This window comes from Aotus nancymaae, unplaced genomic scaffold (genome assembly GCF_030222135.1).
Source record: "Aotus nancymaae isolate 86718 unplaced genomic scaffold, 86718_ANA_hifiasm-v0.15.2.pri h1tg000041l, whole genome shotgun sequence".
Lineage (NCBI taxonomy): Eukaryota > Metazoa > Chordata > Mammalia > Primates > Aotidae > Aotus > Aotus nancymaae.
Window position 1 is genome coordinate 15,644,081 of NW_026988455.1, and position 22,639 is coordinate 15,666,719.

The 22,639-nt window shown below is 41.9% G+C and overlaps 1 protein-coding gene across 4 annotated transcripts; it reads right to left on the bottom strand.

Moving 5' to 3' along the window:
* Positions 1-13,080: 13,080 nt before the first annotated feature.
* Positions 13,081-22,187, bottom strand: DMRT2 (doublesex and mab-3 related transcription factor 2). 4 transcript variants are annotated; one of them, XM_064361487.1, is made up of 5 exons: positions 21,774-22,187; positions 20,391-20,962; positions 18,778-18,880; positions 16,882-16,962; positions 13,081-16,475 (listed from the first exon to the last, which is right to left on the bottom strand). In XM_064361487.1, the coding sequence occupies exons 2-4, from the start codon at positions 20,916-20,918 to the stop codon at positions 16,907-16,909; spliced, it is 687 nt and encodes a 228-aa protein (XP_064217557.1). In that variant the 5' UTR covers positions 20,919-20,962; positions 21,774-22,187; the 3' UTR covers positions 13,081-16,475; positions 16,882-16,906. The 4 variants fall into 4 exon arrangements, with proteins under 4 accessions (XP_064217557.1, XP_012310013.2, XP_064217555.1 ...); XM_012454590.2 differs by lacking the exon at positions 16,882-16,962; XM_064361486.1 differs by lacking the exon at positions 13,081-16,475 and having other exon boundaries at positions 16,816-16,962.
* Between the last annotated feature and the right edge of the window lie 452 nt (positions 22,188-22,639).

A 22,639-nucleotide genomic window follows, 5' to 3' on the forward strand; every position in this document is an offset into this window, starting at 1 on the left:
AAATCAGGGCTCTGTTACTAAAGAAGGGAAGAGTGGATATCGAAGAGGCAACTAGCAGTTTCTGGTATTCTCCCTTGGTCAAACTGCCAAGGGAACAACAAGAAAATAGGATTGCCAGATCTGGACAAAGCTACCTTTCAGTGCTTAGACCATGTTGTAGTCTTTGAGAGGCCTCCTAAGTGCTGAGATTCTCATATTCCTGATTTCCTTCTCTCTCCCTAAATTAACCCCTATTTAAAAAAATAATAATAACTACAGTCGGCCTCTGTTTGGTTTGGTGTGGTTTTGTTTTTTGAGACAGTGTCTCACTGTGTTGCCTAGGCTGGAGTGCAGTGGCATAATCATGGCTCACTGCAGCCTCGACCTCCTGGGCTCAAGCAGTGCTCCCACCTCAGCCTCCCAAGTAGCTGGGACCAGAGATGCATCCCACCACATCTGGCTAATTTTTTTTTTTTTTTTTTACTTAAAAAAAACCTAAGTAACAGGCCTAGTTACACAGGAAGATTTTCAATCAATGTTCATTAAAGTGGGCTGAATTCCATGAACAGTCACACAGCCCTATCACTTCCTCACCTGCCCTCTGCCTGCCTTGAGTCTTCAGACTCATTATCTCAGAAGAAGGTGCTGAGTTTTTTGTGGTTTGTTTTTCACTGGGACTTTGCAAATGTTTCCTGCAATATCATCATTAATAGCAAGCATTTAGGTGCTTTCTGGCTAGTGGGTCACACTGGGTTCCTAGCTGCTTTAATGTATGCATTAAGGAATGATTGTCCTCTGTTGATTTCATGGTCACTGTCACCAACCTTGAGTTTTACAGCAAAATGGGGAAACTGGGGCCAAACCCACTATTTTCCTACAGGAAACTCTTGAATCTATAAATTTTATTTCGAAAGCTCTGATCACAGTAAAACATGGAGAGAGGAAGAATGAAAGTGAACAGGGTTGCATCCAAACAATCTATGCCCAGAACGACAGGAAATAACTGTGGACTGTCTCCAAGCAGAAGACTAAGGAAGCTGGGAAGCAGAAGGGCTGCCTGCATTCACAGAGTACATGGAGAGAAAAATTATTAATATAACCTACAGTAGCCTTTCAGATGATAAATTTTTGAAGACCTTATCTTAGTTGTCACTACCTCTCAGAGCTTACCATTGCTCAGCTCACAGTAAGTGCCTAATAAATGCTTGTTGGATTAAATAAAAACAGTAACTCAAATCTAAAGAATCATATTTACAGATTTACCTAACAACTTCAAGTAGAGCTGAAGTTCAACTTCACTACATTTGAATAGAATCAAACTTTATCTATATTAATAATCTCAATTAAATCTATCTTGGGTTTTTTAGCCATATTAAATATTATTTTCAATCAAAATTGACTAGTTATTAAGATAGCTAAAACAGAGAAACGATTTTCAGGAATTACTATTTATCATCATATACACCAGGGGTCTCCAACCCCCAAACTATGGACTGGTATGAGTCTGCAGCCTGTTAGGAACCAGGCCACACAGCAGGAGGTGAGCAGCAGGCAAGCGAGCATTACTGTCTGAGCTCCACTTCCTGTCAGATCAGGAGTGGCATGAGATTCTTATTGAAGCCTGAACCCTATTGTGAACTGCACATGCAAGGGATCTAGGTTGCGTGCTCCTAATGAGAATCTAATGCCTGATGATCTGAAGTGTGACAGTTTCATCTCGAATTCCTCTCTACTCCCCACCTGTTTATGGAAAAGTTGTCTTCCATGAGACCGGTCCCTGGTGCTAAAAAGGGTTGGGACTGCTGAAATAGACAATAAATCCCAAGAATTAATATGTAAGCTTAATTTTACAGTTGACCCTTGAAAAACATGGGTTTAAATTGCTAAGGTTTGAGGATTTTCTTCCATCTCTGCCACCCTCAAAGACAGCCAGACCAATCCCTCCTCTTCTTCCTCCTCGTAAGCCTACTCAATGTGAAGGTAACTAGGATGAAGACCTTTATGATAATTCACTTCCACCTAACAAATAGTAAATATATTCTGTCTTCCTTATGACTTTCTTAATAACATTTTCTTTTCTCTGGCTTACTATATTGTAATAATACAGTGTATAATACATATGACATATAGAATATATGTTAATCAACTGTTTATGTTATTGGTAAAGTTTTCAGTCATCAATAGACTATCAGTAGTTAAGATTTGAGGCAGTCAGAAGCTGTAAGAAGACCAGGTGCCATAGCTTGGAACACCAATCCCAGCACTTTAGGATGCCAAGGCAGGAGGATAATTTGAGACAAGGAGTTTAAGGCCAGCCTGGGCAACACAGCAAATCCCTGCCTCTACAAAATTTTTTTTAAATAGCTGGGCATTCAAAAGCTAGAAGAAGACAAGAAATAACTAAGATCAGAGCAGAATTCAAGGAGATAGAGACATGAAAAACCCTTCAAAGAATCAATGAATCCAGGAACTGGTTTTTGAAAAGATTAACAAAATAGATAGATCACTAGCCAGACTAACAAGGAAGAAAAGAGAGAAGAATCAAATAGACACAATAAAAAATGATAAAGGGGATATCACCACTGATCCCACAGAAATACAAACTACCAGCAGAGAATACTATAAACACCTCTATGCAAATAAACTAGAAAAAAAAACAGAAGAAATGGACAAATTGCAGGACACATATAACCTCCCAAGACTAAACCAGGAGGAAGTCAAATCCCTGAATAGAACAATAACAAGTTCTGAAATTGAGGCAGTAATTAATAGCCTACCAACCAAAAAAAAGCCAGGACAAGATGGATTCACAAACGAATTCAACCAGAGGTACAAAGAGAAGCTGGTACCATTCCTTCTGAAACTACTGCCAACAATAGAAAAAGAGGGACTCCCCCTATTCATTTTATGAGACCAGCATCATCCTGATACAAAAACCTGGCAGAGACACAACAACAACAACAAAATTTCATGCCAATATCCCTGATGAATATCGATGCGAAAATCCTCCATAAAATACTGGCAAAACGAATCCAGCAGCACATTAAAAAGCTTATCCACCACGATCAAGTCGGCTTCATCCCTGAGATGCAAGGCTGGTTCCACATATGCAAATCAATAAACATAATCAATCAGATAAATAGAACCAATGACAAAAACCACATGATTATCTCAATAGATGCAGAAAAGGTCTTCAATAAAATTCACATCCCTTTATGCTAAAAATTCTCAATAAACTAGGTATTGATGGAACACATCTCAAAATAATAAGAGCTATTGGCCAGGCGCAGTGGCTCAAGCCTGTAATCCCAGCACTTTGGGAGGCCGAGGCGGGTGGATCACGAGGTCAAGAGATCGAGACCATCCTGGTCAACATGGTGAAACCCCGTCTCTACTAATACAAAAAATTAGCTGGGCATGGTGGCGCGTGCCTGTAATCCCAGCTACTCAGGAGGCTGAGGCAGGAGAATTGCCTGAACCCAGGAGGCGGAGGTTGCGGTGAGCCGAGATGGCGCCATTGCACTCCAGCCTGGGTAACGAGCGAAACTCCATCTCAAAAAAAAAAAAAAATAAGAGCTATTTATGACAACCCCACAGCCAATATCACACTGAATGGGCAAAAGCTGGAAGCATTCTCTTTGAAAACTGGCACAGGACGAGGGTGCCCTCTCTCACCACTTCTATTCAACACAGTTCTGGCCAGGGCCATCAGGCAAAAGAGAGAAATGAAGGTATTCAAATAAGAAGAGAGGAAGTCAAATTATCTCTGTTTGCGGATGACATGATCATATATTTAGAAAACCCCATTATCTCAGCCCAAAATCTCCTTAAGCTGATAAGCAACTTCAGCAAAGTCTCAGGATACAAAATTAATATGCAGAAATCATAAGCACTCCTATACACCAATAACAGAGCTAAATCATGAGTGAACTCCCATTCAAAATTGCTACAAAGAGAATAAAATACCTAGGAATACAACTTACAAGGGATGTAAAGGACTTCTTCAAGAAGAACTACAAACTATTGCTCAAGGAAATGAGAGGATACAAACAAATGGAAAAACATTCCATGCTCATGTATAGGAAGAATCAATATCATGAAAATGGCCATACTGCCCAAAGTAATTTATAGATTAATTGCCATCGCCATCAAGTTACCATTGACTTTCTTCACAGAACTGGAAAAAGACTACTTTAAATTTCATATGGAACCAAAAAAGAGCCCGTATAGCCAGGACAATCTTAAGCAAAAAGAACAAAGCTGGAGGCATCACACTACCTGACTTCAAACTATACCACAAGGCTACAGTAACCAAAACAGAATGATACTGGTACCAAAGCAGATATATAGACCAGTGGAACAGAACAGAGGCCTCAGAAATATTGCCACACATCTATAACCAGCTGATCTTTGACAAACCTGACAAAAACAAGCAATGGGGAAAGGATTCCCTGTTTAATAAATGGTGTTGGGAAAACTGGTTAGCCATATGCAGAAAACTGAAACTGGACCCCTTCCTTACACCTTATACAAAAATTAACTCAACATGGGTTAAAGACTTAAGCATAAGGCCTAACACCATCAAAACCCTAGAAGAAAACCTAAGCAACACCATTCAGGATATAAGTATGGGCAAAGACTTCATGACTAAAGCACCAAAAGCAATGGCAACAAAAGCCAAAATTGGCAAATGGGATCTAATTAAAGTAAAGAGCTTCTGCACAGCAAAAGAAACTATCATCAGAGTGAACAGGCAACCTACAAAATGGGAGAAAAAATTGCAATCTATCTATCTGATAAAGGGCTAATATCCAGAATCTACAAGGAACGAAAACAAATTTACAAGAAAAATGAACAACCTCATCAAAAAGTGGGCAAAGGATATGAACAGACACTTCTCAAAAGAAGACATTTATGTGGACAGCAAACATACAAAAAAATTTTCATTTTTTTTAGAATGAGTTTTTTTTTTTATGAATGAGAATGGTGATCTTTAAAAAGTCAGGAAACAGGTGCTGGAGAGGATATAGCAAAATAGGAATACTTTTACACTGTTGGTGGGAGAGCAAATTAGTTCAACCATCGTAAAAGACAGTGTGGTGATTCTTCAAGGATCTAAATCCAGAAATACCATTTGACATAGCAATCCCATTACTGGGTATATACCCAAAGGATTATAAATCATTCTACTGTAAAGACACATGCACATGTATGTTTATTGCAGCACTATTCACAATAGCAAAGACTTGGAATCAACCCAAGTGTCCATCAATGATAGACTGGATAAAGAAAATGGCACATATACACCATGGAATACTATGCAGCCATAAAAAAGGATGTGTTCATGTCCTTTGTAGGGACATGGATGAAGCTGGAAACCATCATTCTCAGCAAATTAACAAAGGAATGGAAAGACAAACACCACATGTTCTCACTCATAAGTGGGAGTTGAACAATGAGAACACATAGACACAGGGACCTGTTCAGGGGTTGGGGGTTAGGGGACGGATAGCATTAGGAGAAATACCTTATGTAGATGATGGGTTGATGGGTGCAGCAAACCACCATGGCACATGTCTACCTATGTAACAAACCTGCACATTTTGCACATGTATCCCAGAACTTAAAAGTATAATGAAAAATAAAATAAAATTCTAAAAAAATAGCTGGGCATGGTAGTGCACACCTGTAGTTAAGGCTACTCTTGAGCCCAGGAATTGGAGGTGACTGTGAGCTATCATCACACCACTGCACTCCAGCCTAGACAACTGAATGAGACCCTGTCTATTTAAAAAAATTCATACTGTACACCTTAAATAGACAAAAATGTTAAGTAAAATTTAAAATTGCAAAGAACCAATTGGTGATATGATTTTCTAGAGAGTTTAGCTAGGAGGAAAAAGTACTTCATCTGATCCTTCTCGGAAAATTATCAGAGTTGAGGAAGATTCTCCTCATTCAGCAAACATCTCTTGACACCAACTGTATGTTAGGACTTAGCGGATAAAGATAAATAAAGCAGCCTCTGCTTCCTAATTCATTCTCATACTCATTGCAAGGTTTCTTTCTTTGTTTCACATAAAGATCTCCAAATGCATTCTTTCACAATGCTGACCAGTCCACTTATGAACAAGCCAAACTGAAAGATGACCTTCCTTTTATTTTGCTATATTTGACCCCCTTTAGCATCCTCTTCTTAGCCCTGACTGTTTCTTCTAGAGACTCAAAGGGACCTTAATTCCCTCTCCAAAATGACAATATTTTAAATATGTGAAAACACAAATCAAGTCCTTTCCCTTAAGATATCTCTTTTCCAGGTCACATTCCCAAGGCCCTCAACTGTCTATAGGTAGGCAAGTTTGTCAGTTCAGTTCTTTCACCATCCTCATTGCCAAGTGTATCAATGACTCCACTATAAATGCAGTGCTCAGAGTTGGGCACAGATTTCCAGATGTGATCTGTCGGGGAAGTGGGGAGGAAACGCACTGTAGTTAGTGTTTCTCTTCCTCTGGAGGCTCTGTTCATGGAATCCAGGTTAGTATTAGCAATTTCTTACAGCCATGATTCGTTATGGTTCCTTTTAAGCTCTGCGGTCCTCTATGGCTTCCAGATCATTTTCACATAAACTAACATCAGGTTAACTCTCCTTCACCATAAAGTTTCATAATTTGGTGACAGTTGCTTCTAAAATCCAAATACTGGATTTAACCTTTGAGCTATGGTCCTAGTCTCACCCAACTCTACCATCAACAGTAGTGGCCAGACCTCCCAACTTAATGTCATGTATAGATTTGATAAGTACAGTTTTTATGTCTTTATTTGCCAGCCAGGATATCACCCAAAACAAGAGGTCTTATTGGCCATGAGACTAAAGAATTTCCTTGAAATCAACATTGATTTATTACTCTGTCTTGTGAAGATAACTGTTCAAGCTGCTACAAATTCTCCTGACTTCACTGTTAACCATCCTAAAATTCCCTGTCATGAAAGACTTTCTTGAACTCCTTGACAAATTGAGACATAACTTGCATGTGGCCTTTCCCTAATACCTCTATAGTAATGCTATCAAATGAGGAAATAATATTAGTTTGGCTTCACAGCTTCACAACATCTCAGATACCTTCTTTTGATAACTTTTTATGATGCCATTCCATGAAAATAATTTGGTGGTGATGGATAGAAACAGAACACTCCCCTTAGGCCGTGCTACTTAATGACATCAAATGATGTACTCCTCAGAAAAACAGTTCTTCACTGCTTGCCAGCATGCTATACCAAATGTCTCAGTTCCATCTGGGGTAAATGAACTTATTGCTCCAGTTTTACTTTTTATTCTAAAACAAAAATGTACATAGTCTTTAGTCTAGTAAGCACATATGAAGTAATAACACCATTTCCTTCCTCCCAGCTTATATCTTTAGCAAGGACTTAAACTTTTTTTTTTAGAGCAACAGATTGTTATATTATTTTTATCTCATTAGCACTCACATCCCTGATTGACAGATACTGCAACCTTGGCCCATATGAAAGCTACACTGAAATCAGTGCCAATCTTTTTATTATTAGTATTTATTTTTTTATTTTACTTTAAGTTCTGGGGCACATGTGCAGATCTTACAGGACTGTTACATAGGTATACACATGCCATGGTGGTTTGCTCCCTCCAACCCCCTGTCACCTACATTAGATATTTCTCCTAATGTTATCCCTCCCCAATCTCCCCACCCACTGCTATCCCTCCCCTAGCCCCTCAGCCCCCAATGGACCCCAGGGTGTAATGCGCCCCTCCCTGTGACCATGTGTTCTCATTGTTCAATACCCACTTATAAGTGATGACATGCGGTGTTTGGTTTTCTGTTCTTGTGTCAGTTTGCTGAGACTGATGGTTTCCAGCTTCATCCATGTCCCTGTGAAGGACATGAACTCATCCTTTTTTATGGCTGTATAGTATTCCATAGTGTATATGTGCCACATTTTCCCTGTCCAGTCTATCATCGATGGGCATTTGGGTTGGTTCCAGGTCTTTGCTATTGTAAATAGTGCCACAATGAACATACATGTGCATGTGTCTTTATAATAGATTGATTTATAATCCTTTGGATATATACCCAGTAATGGGATTGCTGGCTCAAATGGTATTTCTATTTCTAGATCCTTGAGGAATCGCCACACTGTCTTCCACAGTGATTGAACTAATTTACACGCCCACCAACAGTGTAAAAGTGTTCCTATTTCTACACATCCTCTCCAGCATCTGTTGTCTCCAGATTTTTTAATGATCACCATTCTAACTGGTGTGAGATGGTATCTCAATGTGGTTTTGATTTACATTTCTCTAATGACCAGCGATGATGAGCATTTTTTCATATGTTTCTTGGCCACATAAATGTCTTCTTTTGAAAAGCATCTGTTCATATCTTTCACCCACTTTTTGATGGGATTGTTTTTTTTTTCTTGTATTTTTGTTTTAGTTCTTCATAGATTCTGGATATTAGCCCTTTGTCAGATGGGTAGCTTGCAAAAATTTTTTCCCATTCTGTTGGTTGCTCGTTTACTCTAATGATTGTTTCTTTTGCTGTGCAGAAGCTCTTAAGTTTAATTAGATACCATTTGTCTATTTTGGCTTTCGTTGTCATTGCTTTTGGTGTTTTAGTGATGAGCAAGGACTTAAACTTTGGTTGCAGTCATCAAAATCAAGTGTATATGGTCTTTGGATTGATTTCAGCTGAAAACAAAGAAAATAATAACAAAATTATGTTAATCAAATGATGCAGGGAGAATAACTTACCTGATTGATGAGTCTGGGATAGGAAAAGGAGCATGGGTAGCTCCCTCCATTCTTTTTTGCCTTCCTTTTAAGAGCTAACTTGCACGCAGAGAATACAGACACTCAATCACTACCCACATGCAAGGGAGGTGTGCTGGGCCACTGCTGACTGTTTCTAGGTAGGTAGTCTGTATAATCCTGGAGTTTAGTATTATGAAGTCCCCTGGTTCCTGGATATAAGTCATATTCTCCAGCGTAATCATAATCAGTAATAAAGGTAGGTAAGAAGATTCTAATCTCCAAATGCCAACTCCTTTGTCTTATTTCTTGATTGGTTCAGAACTCCAGGCGTGGAACAGAGGTGCTGGTTTTGGAGCTCATCAAAAATCTGTAAAAATACATTTGAATTAAGAGTTCCCCAACTAAAGATGCCTGAGAGAGGAATCCCATGACAGAGCAAAAATGGGCCCTCTCCAGCAACCCTGCCTCACTCAGGCATGTGCAGGAAGCAACCCAGAGAAAATGTGGCCTCAGTGCTTCTCTTTCCCACTTTTTAACTCAGTTTCACAACCCCATGAGACTGGTGTGTGTATGTGTGTAACTTAATGAAGGCAGAATGAATGTGTAAATGTTTCTACATAGAGATAGATGTAGTCATACAAGTAAAATTATACATATGTAATGTATAACATATATTACATATCAGCATTAGATGCGCTTAGCATTTATATACAGAAGTTTAGAGCTGTATTATGCCATATCAAGTCATGTTGTGTATTGGAAAGAATCCCCAAATTTGTAAACATATCCACAGACTCAAATTCATAGAATCAACTCTTCATATGGTCATTTACCAAATTTCTATAGAATTTATGTTAGGAATATAAAAAAATAACAAAAGTGAACATGCTCTGTTCATTGTCAGGATCTAAACATATGTTAATTTTTATTTCACATTTACCATTACCACAAATGCCAATCTATTTCTAAGTATCTCTGTCTAGCATGCCCTAGATGTATTTAGACATCACAAGTTACAAACTAAAAGAACTAAGGGGGTGGAATGTGATAATTTTTTTGTATAATTATTACAATAAGTATAAGAGGATACCACAGGCCCAAGTTTATATAATGCAAGGTCCAGCCATTTCATGAACTATCTGCCCTACAAATTCCCTACCCATGGAAATAAGCCTAAGTTTACAGAACTAGAATAGGAATATTAAAATTAATCCAAAATTAATGAACTCAGGTGAGCCAGAAAGAACTCTAGTCCCAATTGGAAACTCAGCCTCAACACTAAGTCTTATCTATTATTCTACAAAGAAGGGTGGATTCTCCTTATTTCTTCATCTTGACCTTCAGCCATTTCCTCACAGTTTAGCATTTCTGAGGTTTTGCAGAAGGAATTCCAGAAAGTTTCTTAATACAAGTTACAGTCTTTCATTACACAATTTAAATTAAGCTTTTTTTTTTTAATGGAATCTTGCTCTGTCACCCAAGCTGGAATGCAGTGATACCATCTCGGCTCACTGCAACCTCCGTCTCCCTGGTTCAAGCGATTCTCCTGCTTCAGTCTCCTGGGTAGCTGGGACTACAGGCACTCACCACCACCCCTGGCTAATTTTTGTATTTTTAGTAGAGACGGGGTTTTACCATATTGGCCAGGCTGGTCTCGAACTCTTGACCTTGAGATCCGCCCATCTCGGCCTCCCACAGTGCTGGGATTACAAGCATGAACCACCACACCCAGCTGGAATTAAGCTTTTAAGTGAAGATCTCATTTAAACTCATATTAAGAGGTACACAACTGATACTGGAGCCTTTCTGGGCAATAGCAGTGCTGAGTGGAAATGGTCCACACACTGCAAGAGAGGAGATAGTGTGGGAGGAATGTATGCCTCAGATAACCCAGTTCCTAAGGACAGGAAGCAGGCGAAACTAGGAAGTGAGATCAGGGTGAAGAGAAGGGGCATATATACCAAAAAGAGCTGAAAGCAGGGTTTCAAAAAAAATCTGGACATCCTTGTTCATGGCAGTATTATTTAAAATATCTGAAAGCTGGATGCAACCCAAGTGTCTATCAACAGATGACTAGATAAACAAAAATGTATGTGTGCGTGTATGCACTGTATGTGTGTGTATGTATGTGTGTATATATACATATAAATACATGTGTGTGTATATATATCTACTTATACACCATTTCCACTCATACACACAGTATTCCACTGTTTGTGTGTATCTGTGTATGTGTGTCTGTGTGTGTATATATCTAAATCTATACAGTGTGTGTGTATATATATAAAGTATACATAGAGTGTGTGTATATAACTTACCTAATTGATATGTTTGGGATAGGAAAATACCTTATATAAGGAAAGTACCTCATATAAGTAGAGTAAGCCAACTGGATTAGCTTAATGAGATTAAAATGATACGGACAGAGAGGACAGAAAAGAAGTTCCCATGTGTTCATTGAATACAAAAGAGAAACATTTTAACAACTGCTAGTATTCAAAATACAAAAATGAAGCAAGTAAGAGATAAAATTCATGTTTTGATTAAGAAGGCCTCTCAGTGAGTTTTTTTATGCAGTTTTATTGTAACAGCTTTCTCCTCATTACCTTTGAAGCAGTTTAAACACATACATGCATACACACACACATACACACAAACACAGTGGAATACTATTCAGTCTTAAATAGGAAGAAAATTCTGACATACGCTAAAACATAATGAACCTTGAGCACATTATGTTAAGTGAAATAAGCCAGTCACAAAAAAATATATACTGTCTGATTTTACTTTTATGAGGTACTGAAAAAAGACAATACTGCATGATTGCCCTTTATAAGGTATTCAGAGTAGTCAGATTCAGAGGCAGAAAGTAGAATGGCGGCTGCCAGGAGCTGGGAAGGGAGGGAGTTATTGAGGGTATAGAATTTCAGTTTTGCATGACGAAAAGTGTTACGTGGATGGAAGCTGGTGATGATTGCACAACAATGTGAATGTACTTAATGCCACTGAACTGTACACTTAAAAATAGTTAAGATGGCAAATTTTATGCTTTCCCACAATTAAAATAAAGGATGCATACTATATTTTTAACCAGATTAAAACTTCCAGGTTTGTGAGAAAAAAAGAGATGGTGTGGGGCAGGCATCGTCTGCTGTATGACTTGCCTAGGTCTTGGTCTAGGCTTAGTGAAAAAGGAAAATGGCCACCAGGTGTGGTGGCTCATGCCTGTAATCCCAGCACTTTAGGAGGCTGAGGCAGGTGGATCGCTTGAGGTCCAGAGTTTGAGACCAGCCTGGCCAACATGGTGAAACCCATCTCTCCTAAAAATACAAAAATTAGTCGGGCATGATTGCAGGCGCCTGTAATCCTGGCTACTCTGGAGGCTGAGTCAGGAGAATCACTTGAACCCAGGAGGTGGAGGTTGCAGTGAGCTGAGATCACACCACTGCACTCCAGCCTGCTCAACAGAGTGATACTTTATCTTAAAAAAAAAAAAAAAAAAAGGAAAATGGTTTTTTAACTATTTCCATATATTAAATTATTCATGCTAGTAATATTATGATTACTTCATTACAATTCAAAATTCACAGGAGATAATATTAAATGTGCATTGAAATACCAGATATGCTGTAAACATTTGCTACTCAAAGTGTGGCCTGAAACCCAGCAGTATCAAGATTCTCAGGTGGTTTATTTGTCCATTAGTTTGAGAAGCACTGTTGTAAACTTCCAAGAACTGCAAATTCAGCAAACGATCACACTTGATCAGTTGAGATGGAAAGACAACACATCATTAGAGCTGTATTATTCTATTGTGAGTTAAATTGAGAAAAAAAGTTCATGTTTTACTGTTCTTTACATTCTCAAATATTGTTAAAACTGTATCCATTTATTGCCTTCAACATAGAAAATGCTTAAATTGAACCACAAGTTTGATTTAATGTCAATGACAATATTTTCTGAAGATTCTATATGCCACTTTCATGGAAGTGAAATCATTTTGAAAAGCAGAGAGCCAAGCACAAAGCTCTTAATAAGTGGCTGATGGGAGAGTTGGTAGCTTTAAAATTCAATGAACTCATTATTACAGCAGAACTAATGCATAGTATAATAATAAATTTGCCAGGGGAAGTACTGACCCTCATAAATGTTCAAGAACAATAAAATTCTGGTCACTGGTAATGTGAGAAAAACCACTAATACCCACAGCCAACTGGATTCACTTAATGAGATTAAAATGATACAGAAAGAGAGGACAGAAAAGAAGTCCCCATGTGTTCACTGAATACAAAAGAGAAACATCTTAACAAATACAAGTATTCAAAACACAAAAGTGGAGCAAGTAAGAGATAAAATTCATGTTTAGATTAAGAAGGCCTCTCACTGAGATTTTTTATGTGCTTGTATTCTAATACAGTTCCCCTCATTACCTTTGAAGCAATTTAATTCAATGCTGAGGTTATATTTAACAATTGAAACAAAAAATAAGTTTCTGATAGAAAGACAAAAATTAATGCTTCTATACAAAGCAGAGATGACTGGGAGGGATAACTGGAGTTAGATTCTGTCTCTGACATCAGGGCATACTTGGCTGGAAAACATTTTTTCCACTTAATGATAATCTTTAAAAGTTATTGGAATCTCTGCCTGTTTTCATATCCTTTCCCTCTGGCAAACTTCCATTCACTCTGACTTTTGCAATAATAAAAATAACTAAATTTGACTCAATAAAACCAAGTATTATTTTACAAGCACAAACTGAAAGTCAACCCAAGGTTTGGCTTGTTGTTTTTTGAAATTGATGCTAATTTTAAGCAACAATTCAGAGAATCCCTGGAGGTTTACATGAGCTCATTAGTAGCAAAGTCATTTTTAAGTAATTCAAAGTGTTTGCGAGAGCCAGAAAGAAACTCTTTACACTGCTGAATCACTTGGCACCTTCCACATACCTACCTCGTGTTCTTGTTACCCAGAAGACAGCAGCAGAGTTTGAAGTAAAACCTCCCTCTGTGGCAGTATTAAAAGCAAGGTACTTGACTCTTGATTTTCTATATTGGAATAACTATGGCATCTTAAAACTTAACTTGCGGTCCACAGGTGAGGTCTTAAGAGATGAACTTAGTACTCGTAAAGGTCTTACTCTTATTTTATCAATTACATGGAACAACAGCTAACATTTTACTGAGCAAACCAAGAGATTAATAAGAACTAAAAAATGGGAGAAATGATGGGTGCGGTGGCTCATACTTGTAATTCCAGCACTTTGGGAGGCAAAGGCACGAGGATCATTTGAGCCCAGGTATTCAAGACAAGCCTGGGAAACACAGGGAGACCCTGTTTCTACCAAAAATTTTTAAAACTTACCTCTACACATAATCCAAAAATAATAATAAATTTAAAAATTGGCCAGGCATAATGGTGCATGCCTGTAGTCCAAGCTACTTAAGAGGCTGAGGTGGAGCCTGGGAGGTGGAGCCCCTTGAGTAGCTGGGACTACAGGCATGTGCTTGAGCCTGGGAAGTAGAGGCTGCAGTGAGCCATGATCACACCACTACACTCCAGCCTGGCCTACAAAATGAAACCTTGCATCAAAAAAAGAGGGGGTGGGGGAGAAAAGGTGTAAGAATCGAGAAGTCACCCTCATGCTGTGATAAATATCTGCAAGCTTCAGCAACTGTCAGCTGAAACAATTTGAATAGTAAACGTTTTTGCGTCAGAAGAGAGCTACACTGAAGGCCTTTGACAGTGGTGCAAATGTGGGAGGCATAAAGCTGATACTTGGGGACCTAATGAGAGTTGTGACTGGGCCTGCGTCCAAATGCCTGCTTTCACCAGTGATTCAGAAACAGTGGGCTCACGCAAGAGCTGAGAGGAGGTTCGGGCCCCATCATGGGCTGCACTGAGCACATCTTACAAGGAAACCTGATTTGTGACTCCTAGCAACCCAAAATCATAGACTGTTCAAAGAAACTAGAAATGTTTCTAGGAAGGAAGCTGGGGGTCGCACATAAACATCCTCACCAGGGAAAGAAACTTGGACCCAGGGAGTCAAAAGAAATCTCTTCCAAGAACCCAAATCATCATCTAAAAGAGACATTACACTTGATTTCCCTGCAAATTAATTCAGCTTTGTCCAATCACATGAAATGAAGATACTGTAAATAAGAAAATGCCCCTATGTTCTCCTTAAAGTTATTTTTGCCTCAAACAGTCTTGAATAATTAAATTTATGTGCCCTCCAAAATGTAAAACTAAAGTACTATAAAGGTTTTCCTGTGGCCCCCAGTGGTCATTAAGGGTACTTCAAAATATTCAGAATCATAGAAAAATAGCTTCTTCATCTAGACAGAGACTGCTATTTGCTTCAGCAAATACTGGGTCATTTAGAAGACGGTGTCAATTTTATTGCTTTTTGAAATGTTGTGTAAAGCATGGTACTTAACAATTTGCATATTGGGCAATTTCCATCTGTAAGTTTAAATATATGTGATAAGAAAAAGTACATGCATATTATGAATATATAAAATTTTTCAAAATCAGCTTTACATTAGAAATTTCTTTACACAAACATCTTAACTTTAAAAAAAAATAGCGAATGGCAAGAATGCTCTAAGACTGCAGAAAATCCAGCTTTCTGTTTAAGCAGGCTTTCACTGAGAGACACGAGTGATGGCAGATGAAGGCCTCTTAAGAATAGACTCAACAGAAAATGACAGTGGTTCATTCACTGAGAGTTTTGTTCCAACCTGTTTGGCTACAAAAAGGTCTTTTGCGCATCTATCTATTGTAAATGTGTACTTCTGGTTCTCCTTAACTAAACACTCTCTGTGTTTCTTAGGGGTCTCTTCAAAGGCCTCTTTGACAAATGGTGTTTTCAACTCAGGACCCGATTTGTCATTAAGCGTTTGCTGGAATAATGAGTGGAATGGATTATGTCTAAGAGGCAGAGGGTGCCTGGTGTTTTCTTTGCTGATCTTCGTTAAGATGTGCCCTTGAGCTGCCAGGGAGTCCGTGTCAACAACGGGAGAGAAATTCCGTCGGGGTGGGGAGAACGCGGACCTCTCTGGGACAGTCTGATGACCCTGAAGGTCACTCCTCGTAGTCTGGATCTCAGGAGTGTGAGGCAGCACCAGGGAGCCTTCCAATTTCGACAGCATCATGTCGTGCTCTGCACTGAGTCCATCCTGGACTCGTGGCCCCTTCAAGTCCCAGCTGGCCCCAGGCTTCAGGGCTTGAACTGAGGTGGTGGCATTTAGCAGGCATTGCTGGTAGAGGAGGGTGTCACTAATGGGACCACATTTGGGCCAAACTAAAAATCTCGAGGACAAGGGATACTGTCTGTAAGTCGTGGCCACGCTGACATTAGAAGAAATTAGTTCCATATTCCCAGACCCTGAATACTGCATGGTTAAATCAAGGCAGGTGGGCAAAAAATTACAGAAGTCCTTGCTTGGTGGTTCCACTGGGCTGGGGCTATAAGCACTTTTGAAGGAGTTGTAGTCAGGTCCAGGCACCATGCGGTTGGGCAGGAACAGGGCAGCAGCTTGAGACGTTTCCAACATCTCCCTTTCTTTATATTCTCTCTCCAGCATAATGTTCTCCAACTCTTTATCAGCAAAGGCTCTTCTTTTCCTCATCCTGTCACTAACTGGGGGAGGTAGAGGGAAGGTCCCTCCTACATAAGACTCCGCTGGAATGGGGCGATAGCCTAAAAGAAGCAAAGATTGCACATGAAAGAGACTGACATCTATGGAAGAAAATCTGGAAACCCAGAAGGCAACAGCAACGCTACAAATCAGCAGAACAATTATTTACAGTTTTATCTCACTAATATTTTTATACAGAATGCAAAAGTACAGGTTAGGTTTAAAAGAGTTTCCTGGGAGGGTGAAGGATATCCACATTGCAACCTGTTGGTGGTGTTATTTCTGCTGTTGTTCTTGTTGTTATAGATTTGTTTGCTTGCTTGCTTCAAAAGACATACTTTATTGATCGAAATTTTAATATTTTTCCAAGGCCCCCTATGCATTAAGAGACAAGACTATTCATCTTGTGTCAATCAATGTTTTATTATTATCCATGTCATCTTTTTATTATTAAAAATATTTCTATACCTAGAGCTGATGTCACTTTTATTTTCTAAAGATGGTTCATTATGTACACACTGTAATAGCTGTAGAATAATCCAAGGAGAACTAGGAAAAAAGAGAAAGAAAGAAAGTTAAAGGAGATTAGGGAGTGAAAAAGAAAAAAAAGAGTTAAGGAAATAGAGAAGCATAGAAAATTGAAAAGAGCTGTTAACTAGTCAAACACAGTCTGCAGTGAACGATTTAACCAGGCCCCTTCCCCTGACTACCAGTACAAACAAAACAAAATAAAACAAAACCCATAAAAAGTAGGGGGAGTATTCCCTCCTCTATTGAAAATAACTGTTCTAAAACATTTTTCCCAAGCTCTAATCATTTTGGCCAAATACCAAAGTGGTTGAACAAGCAATCATTAGAACACAGGCTCAGTCATTGCATGAATAGGAACAAAGTCAAAAACAAAGATTAGTGTAACATAAATAGAATTCCAGGAGGCATAAAATACGCGGAGCATGGGGATAAAATACTTGGAGAATTTTATCATCCCCAAGTACTCACCTCTATCAAATTTGTTTGAAGGGTCCATTGTTATATTTGTATTTACATAGTGACAAACCCACCATACTCATTTGCAAATAAAATAAAATTTGAAAATTAATGTTTCCATTTCTATGGTAAGTTTTTGCCAGGAAGTTATTTAGCTGAATTTACTATTCCATTTAGTCCTCGCACTGCTCAAGTTGCTTTGGCACAAGTTCAGTTTATCAATGTGGCCCTATTATTATAAATCTGTTTATCCAGTTTGTAACCAAATTAATTTTTAATGCATAAGAAACCACTCTAAGGTCAGAGGTATACAACACATGATGGGACACACACCAACTTCAAAAACCTGTCCAGAACCAACAAAATTCAGAAGCCATACAAGAAAAAAAAAACAGAATCTAAATGTCTACTTAAAAAATTTTGTTTACTTTCAAGCTGAATTTAATGAAGTGGCAGTGATTAAAGCAAACGTTAACTTTCTCTTATTTACATTTTTTAAATTTTAAAGGAAAACGTTTAAAAATAGCCAATATGTTATTGAGAAGGTCAGTAAATAAATTCCATACCCAACTAGAGATGCTTTGAAAACTCAGTAATATTTTAAGAAAAATTAATGTATCCCCAGGCTTTCGTGAAAGTAAGAACATGGAGAGAGAAAGAGATTTCACACTGCGTTCAACCTCCACTTCGCTTGCTGGATTCAAAACCTTTTTCAGATTCTATAACCTTGACTGTCAAAAACGTAAAATGAAGTTTGGAATCACAGGAATTACTCAAGTAATCCAGGAGGAAAAAAAAGTACGATGAAAAAGAGTGGAATCGGAGGTTGAACTCCCAGACTAAAGGTCTTTATTAGTTGTGGGCAGCTGTTAAATTCCTCACTTGACTTAATCTATTCAGCTCCGGCAACTGAGAAAAGTAGAGGTGGTTATGTTGTTTTGTTTTGTTTTGCTTTATTTATTTCCTTCCAAGACATCTGCTCCAGGATCACTTGGCAGTATGTATTTGTACATCCCTCACATGGGGTAAATTTCACATGCACTCCATATTAACCCATGAATCACTAAGCAGACAACCAAATGATAGGGATTCTTAAACTGGTAGTGACAAAAACCTCAACAGGTATGTGAGATTCATTTTCCCAGGTGGTGGTTTCCTTCCTAGAGGAAAACTCTCTGGCTCAGGGGCCATGCTAATCTTCTCCGTCTGGGTTCAGTTTTAGTGTATGGGCTCAGCGAACACCTAAACAAAACCTTTCTAATAAAAAGTACCTTCCCTTTAGATAGCACTTTAACAGATTAATAAATACACTTTGTGCCAGATTAATGAGTCACTCAACTCGGTTTAAAAGGCTGAAGGATAATTTTGTTGCTTTACCTTCTAAAATGCTTTTGGCCAGCAAACTGGGGGCTCTGACTTGCCTCTGGTACACAGTTTTGCGCTCGAAATTATTCTGTTTCCCAGAAAGCCCCTTCTTGTCCTGTAAACACAAGAAGCATCATCAAAAATAATGCCCTGAAAGAAAATGTGAGCGAGAAGGGGGAAGGACGGGATGTCAGTAAATCTTCTAGAAACTTTCCCCCTTCTAAATGTATTGAAGTTTCCCATTCCGTGTGAAAAATAATTACAAACGAATTAATATCAGCATCCCTTAATCCTAGGGCAAGGAGCTGGAAAATCCGGCCAGCTGGTGAGCTGGGCCCCCTGCTTTCTCCAGCACAGTTACTCCAGACTGACTACTCAGACCTTTATATGGGCAAAAGTGAAGGGACATCCCGGAGGGAAGTGAAAAAGTGAAATCCCTAGTCAGGGAGACTGTAGACGCCCGGCCTCAAGAGATGGTTGCAGCCCGGCTGGGTTTTGGGCGCCCACCTGTTGGGTAGAAGGTGCCCCAAAGCCTGCTATTACTCCTGCGTCCGGCTGCAAACTCCAGATTTGCGCATTACAGACGCCCGCCCTCGCCCCTGCATCACCGCCAGCTGGTGGGATTCTGGGCCCTCTCACGCCCGCGCCCTACCCAGCATATACCGCGGAGAACGCGTGGGAACGCAGGGCCGGCGACGACCCATGCAGGACGCGGGAGGAGGCCAAGCCCAGGATCCGGCGTCTTTGGCATCTAGCTCACTCTCCTGGGCCCTCGAGAGGCTTTCCAGCGGGGTCGCTGCCTTTAGTAATCCCCTTACTCCCCAGCTCCTCTTCGCCAAAAAGTAAAATAAAAAATCCTCCCTGGTCCTGAGTCTGGGAGGAGGCCCTGTGAAGCCTCGCCAGCTGAGCTCTCCCTGCGCCGGTGCACAAGGAAATAAATACAAAATCGAAGGTTCAAGAGCCTCTCTGGGAAAGAAAACCCTGGCTCTCCTCTTAGCTGGAGTCCTCCAGTGGGAAGCACGTGCTCTCAGGTAGTTTACAGGGAGAGTAGCTTCGGACTGATGACCTTGGGCTGCAAGCATCTAACTTCATGCACTTTTTGTCTCATCCGTAAAATGCGTGTTCTGGAGATCTCAAATGTCCGGGTGAGCGCGGAAGCCCCGAGTGCACGTGTGCTGCGTGGTTCTTTTCCTCGACCATCACTAGTACAGCAGTAAAGAGTCAAGCTGCACGCCTTGGAGAGTGGATCAACCACTCCAGCCCCCAATCCCGCCCCTCGACACCACGAAAATACACTTTTAAATGTAAAAAAAAAAAAAAAAAACAGCAAACTGATTTTCTCACGACGTTCCAAATGGGCCTAATCACTTTCGAGGCCTCTCTGCCTGCTTTTTAATACAAAAACATTTCCCAAGTTCCCCAGAGATGCCTGCTTTCTCCCTCCCGATCCTGCTTGCCAATGTAGGCAGAGAAGCGTTCTTACCATCTTTCCGAGCGAGTGCCCGGCGCCGCAAGGCCCTGGGCGCGGGGGTGTGGATGGCTGCCCCAACCCCTCCAACTCCCCCACCTCCACTGTGGCCCGGGACGCCCCGGCGAGGCGCGCCCGGGGCCGGGCGAGTACGCACCTCGGTGGCCTGCTGCCTCCGGAGCGCCACCTGGGCGGCCATGACGCGCTGCCGCTCCACCACCAGCAGGCAGTTGGCGCACTGGCAGTCGCGCCAGCGACAGAAGCGCTTGTGGCCCTTCAGGCAGGACACTACGCCGTGGTTGCGGCAGCGCGCGCACTTGGGCGTGCGGCTCAGCTTGCGCGGCTCCGCGCCGCCGCCCGCAGGGGTGCCGCGCTCTGGGGGCCCGGTGCCAGCCGGCGAGGCCTGAGGCGCGAGCAGAGGCCTCGGCTGCAGTCCCCCCTGCGGCTCCGGCGGGCCGGGCATCCCCGGGGGCGCTCCCGCCTCCTCGCCGTCGCCCTCTTCCTCCGCGTCTTCTTCCTCTTCGTCGTCATCCTCGTCGTCCTCTCCGTCCCCGTCGGCCGGCGGCGGCGGGCTGAGCCCGGGGGGCGTTGACCGCGGCGCCTCGCAGCTGTCCTCTTCCAGCTCCAGGCTCTCGACATCGATCTCCCAGTCCCCGGGCGCCGACCCAGCCTGCGGGTCGGCCATGGCGCTCGGGGCCTCGCTGGGGCCTGAGCTCAGCGGCCCGCTCTCTGAGGAAACACAAAGAAATCCAAAGACCCACCGGCCGCCGTCAGGGACCATCCCTGAGCCTCTGACCCAGAGCTCCCGGTCTGCCCGCCTCCGGCCCCATGAGTTATCCTGTTCTCATTACACGACCCTCCCTTCCAGGCCACACGTGCCTTTAGTGTATCTCTAGGGCCCCCAGGGATCCACAACCCAACAAAGGTTTTATTTTATTAATTCTAAGTGCTCTGTGAGCACCTGACCTTTAACCGCAGCCCTCTCTGGCTTCACACAGGCTTTCCTGACAAGTCCCTGGGTAACTCACTGATCACACACACAAAGTATTGTGTCCAACTAGGCCGGCCCAGGTCACTTGTTAGGTTTCCGCATACCCGACCAGTACGGCCATGATGCACATAAAACTGTCCGTGGAATAACTGTTTTTCTTTTGATTACAACAGACATTTCAGACCCACTGAAGTACCACTCCATGCTTCCCAAATGCCTCTCATCAGCCTGCACCACGACAAGGAACCCTCCTTGGGATCGAAGAGGCGAAGAGGTCCTCTCAATCCTCCTCCCCAAAATAATCAACTGAAAACCAAGATTTTGCTGTCATTAAAGTCCCATAGGGGCAAAGAGCACAAAGCTACAGATGCCCGACCAGCCTCAACAGTACTTAGGGTGCACAGGGCTGAGCTGCGCGGGCCCTCTGTACTTAGGGCTTGGTTTACATGTTTAAGGCAAGGCATCCAAGTCAAATAGAAAAGGTGAAAGATGATTCACGCCCTTTGCCCTCCCTGACACCCCGAGCGGCATCACAGCACTCACACTCACCAAAACTTTGAGACCCGGGCTGGTAGCCCAGTCAAAAGATATCCAGCTTTAGGTTCTGGCACTAGGGCTGCTGGCTGTGCATGCAAACAGAAATCGGGGTCGCTGCCCTCTAACACGACACCGGGAGCTGATAGCTGGAGACCCGGAACGAACCCCCTGGATGGTGGAGGGGCGGGAGAAGGTGGAGGGAAGGAGGGAGGAGGCGAGTCAAGTCCTCAGCGACCTAGGCCAGCACATCCCGAACTCTGCAAAGTTCTGCTCTGTCTTCTGCAGCCTTGGGCGCCTCACCTCGCTGAGGTCGCTTTCGGCTTCCTCCGACCCAAGCTGGGCGGGAAAGGTCGGGCCGCCCCCGCCTGGCTCAGATCGCGGGCTCACTGGGCGGGCGCGCGCAGCTGCATTCAGCGCAGCACCACTGGCTTCGGTCTCCAGACTGCGCTCCCCTTTCTAGTATTATCCACTCCGGCCCAGAGCTTTACGTCCTCTGATTGGCTGGTTGTCAGGCGGTGTGCACACTGATTGGCCGAAGCATGCCGGCCGGGCGCCCTCCGCCTCTCCGCGATCTACACCCTCCTCCCTGCCCCGCTCCGCCAGAGTCCTCCTGCGGGGCCTTCGGTACAGCCGGGTCGCCTGGCCAGAGTCTAAACCCGAGGTATGACCGGGCCTGCGAGAGAGAAGTGGCCATTTATCTCGTGGACTGGGAAACAAGCAGAGATACACTCTTAGGAATGCGTTGTCCATTAGACAAAGTAATAAACGACGAGGAAGAGATCAGAAAGGCCAGTATTGCTCTCTATCAGCATCACAAGTATTTCTGCGACTCAATCAGTCATTAATCCAAACTGGGCGTAAAAATGATGCCTCTCTAT

Coding starts and splice junctions, on each gene's coding strand:
- DMRT2 (XM_064361485.1), bottom strand. CDS start 21,014: ATGGTCCCTGACGGCGGCCGGTGGGTCTTTGGATTTCTTTGTGTTTCC. Junction 18,881..20,390: donor GGAGGCAGCAGGCCACCGAG/GTGCGTACTCGC, acceptor TTGTGTTTACAG/GACAAGAAGGGGCTTTCTGG. Junction 16,476..18,777: donor GGCCAAAAGCATTTTAGAAG/GTAAAGCAACAA, acceptor TGCTTCTTTTAG/GCTATCGCCCCATTCCAGCG.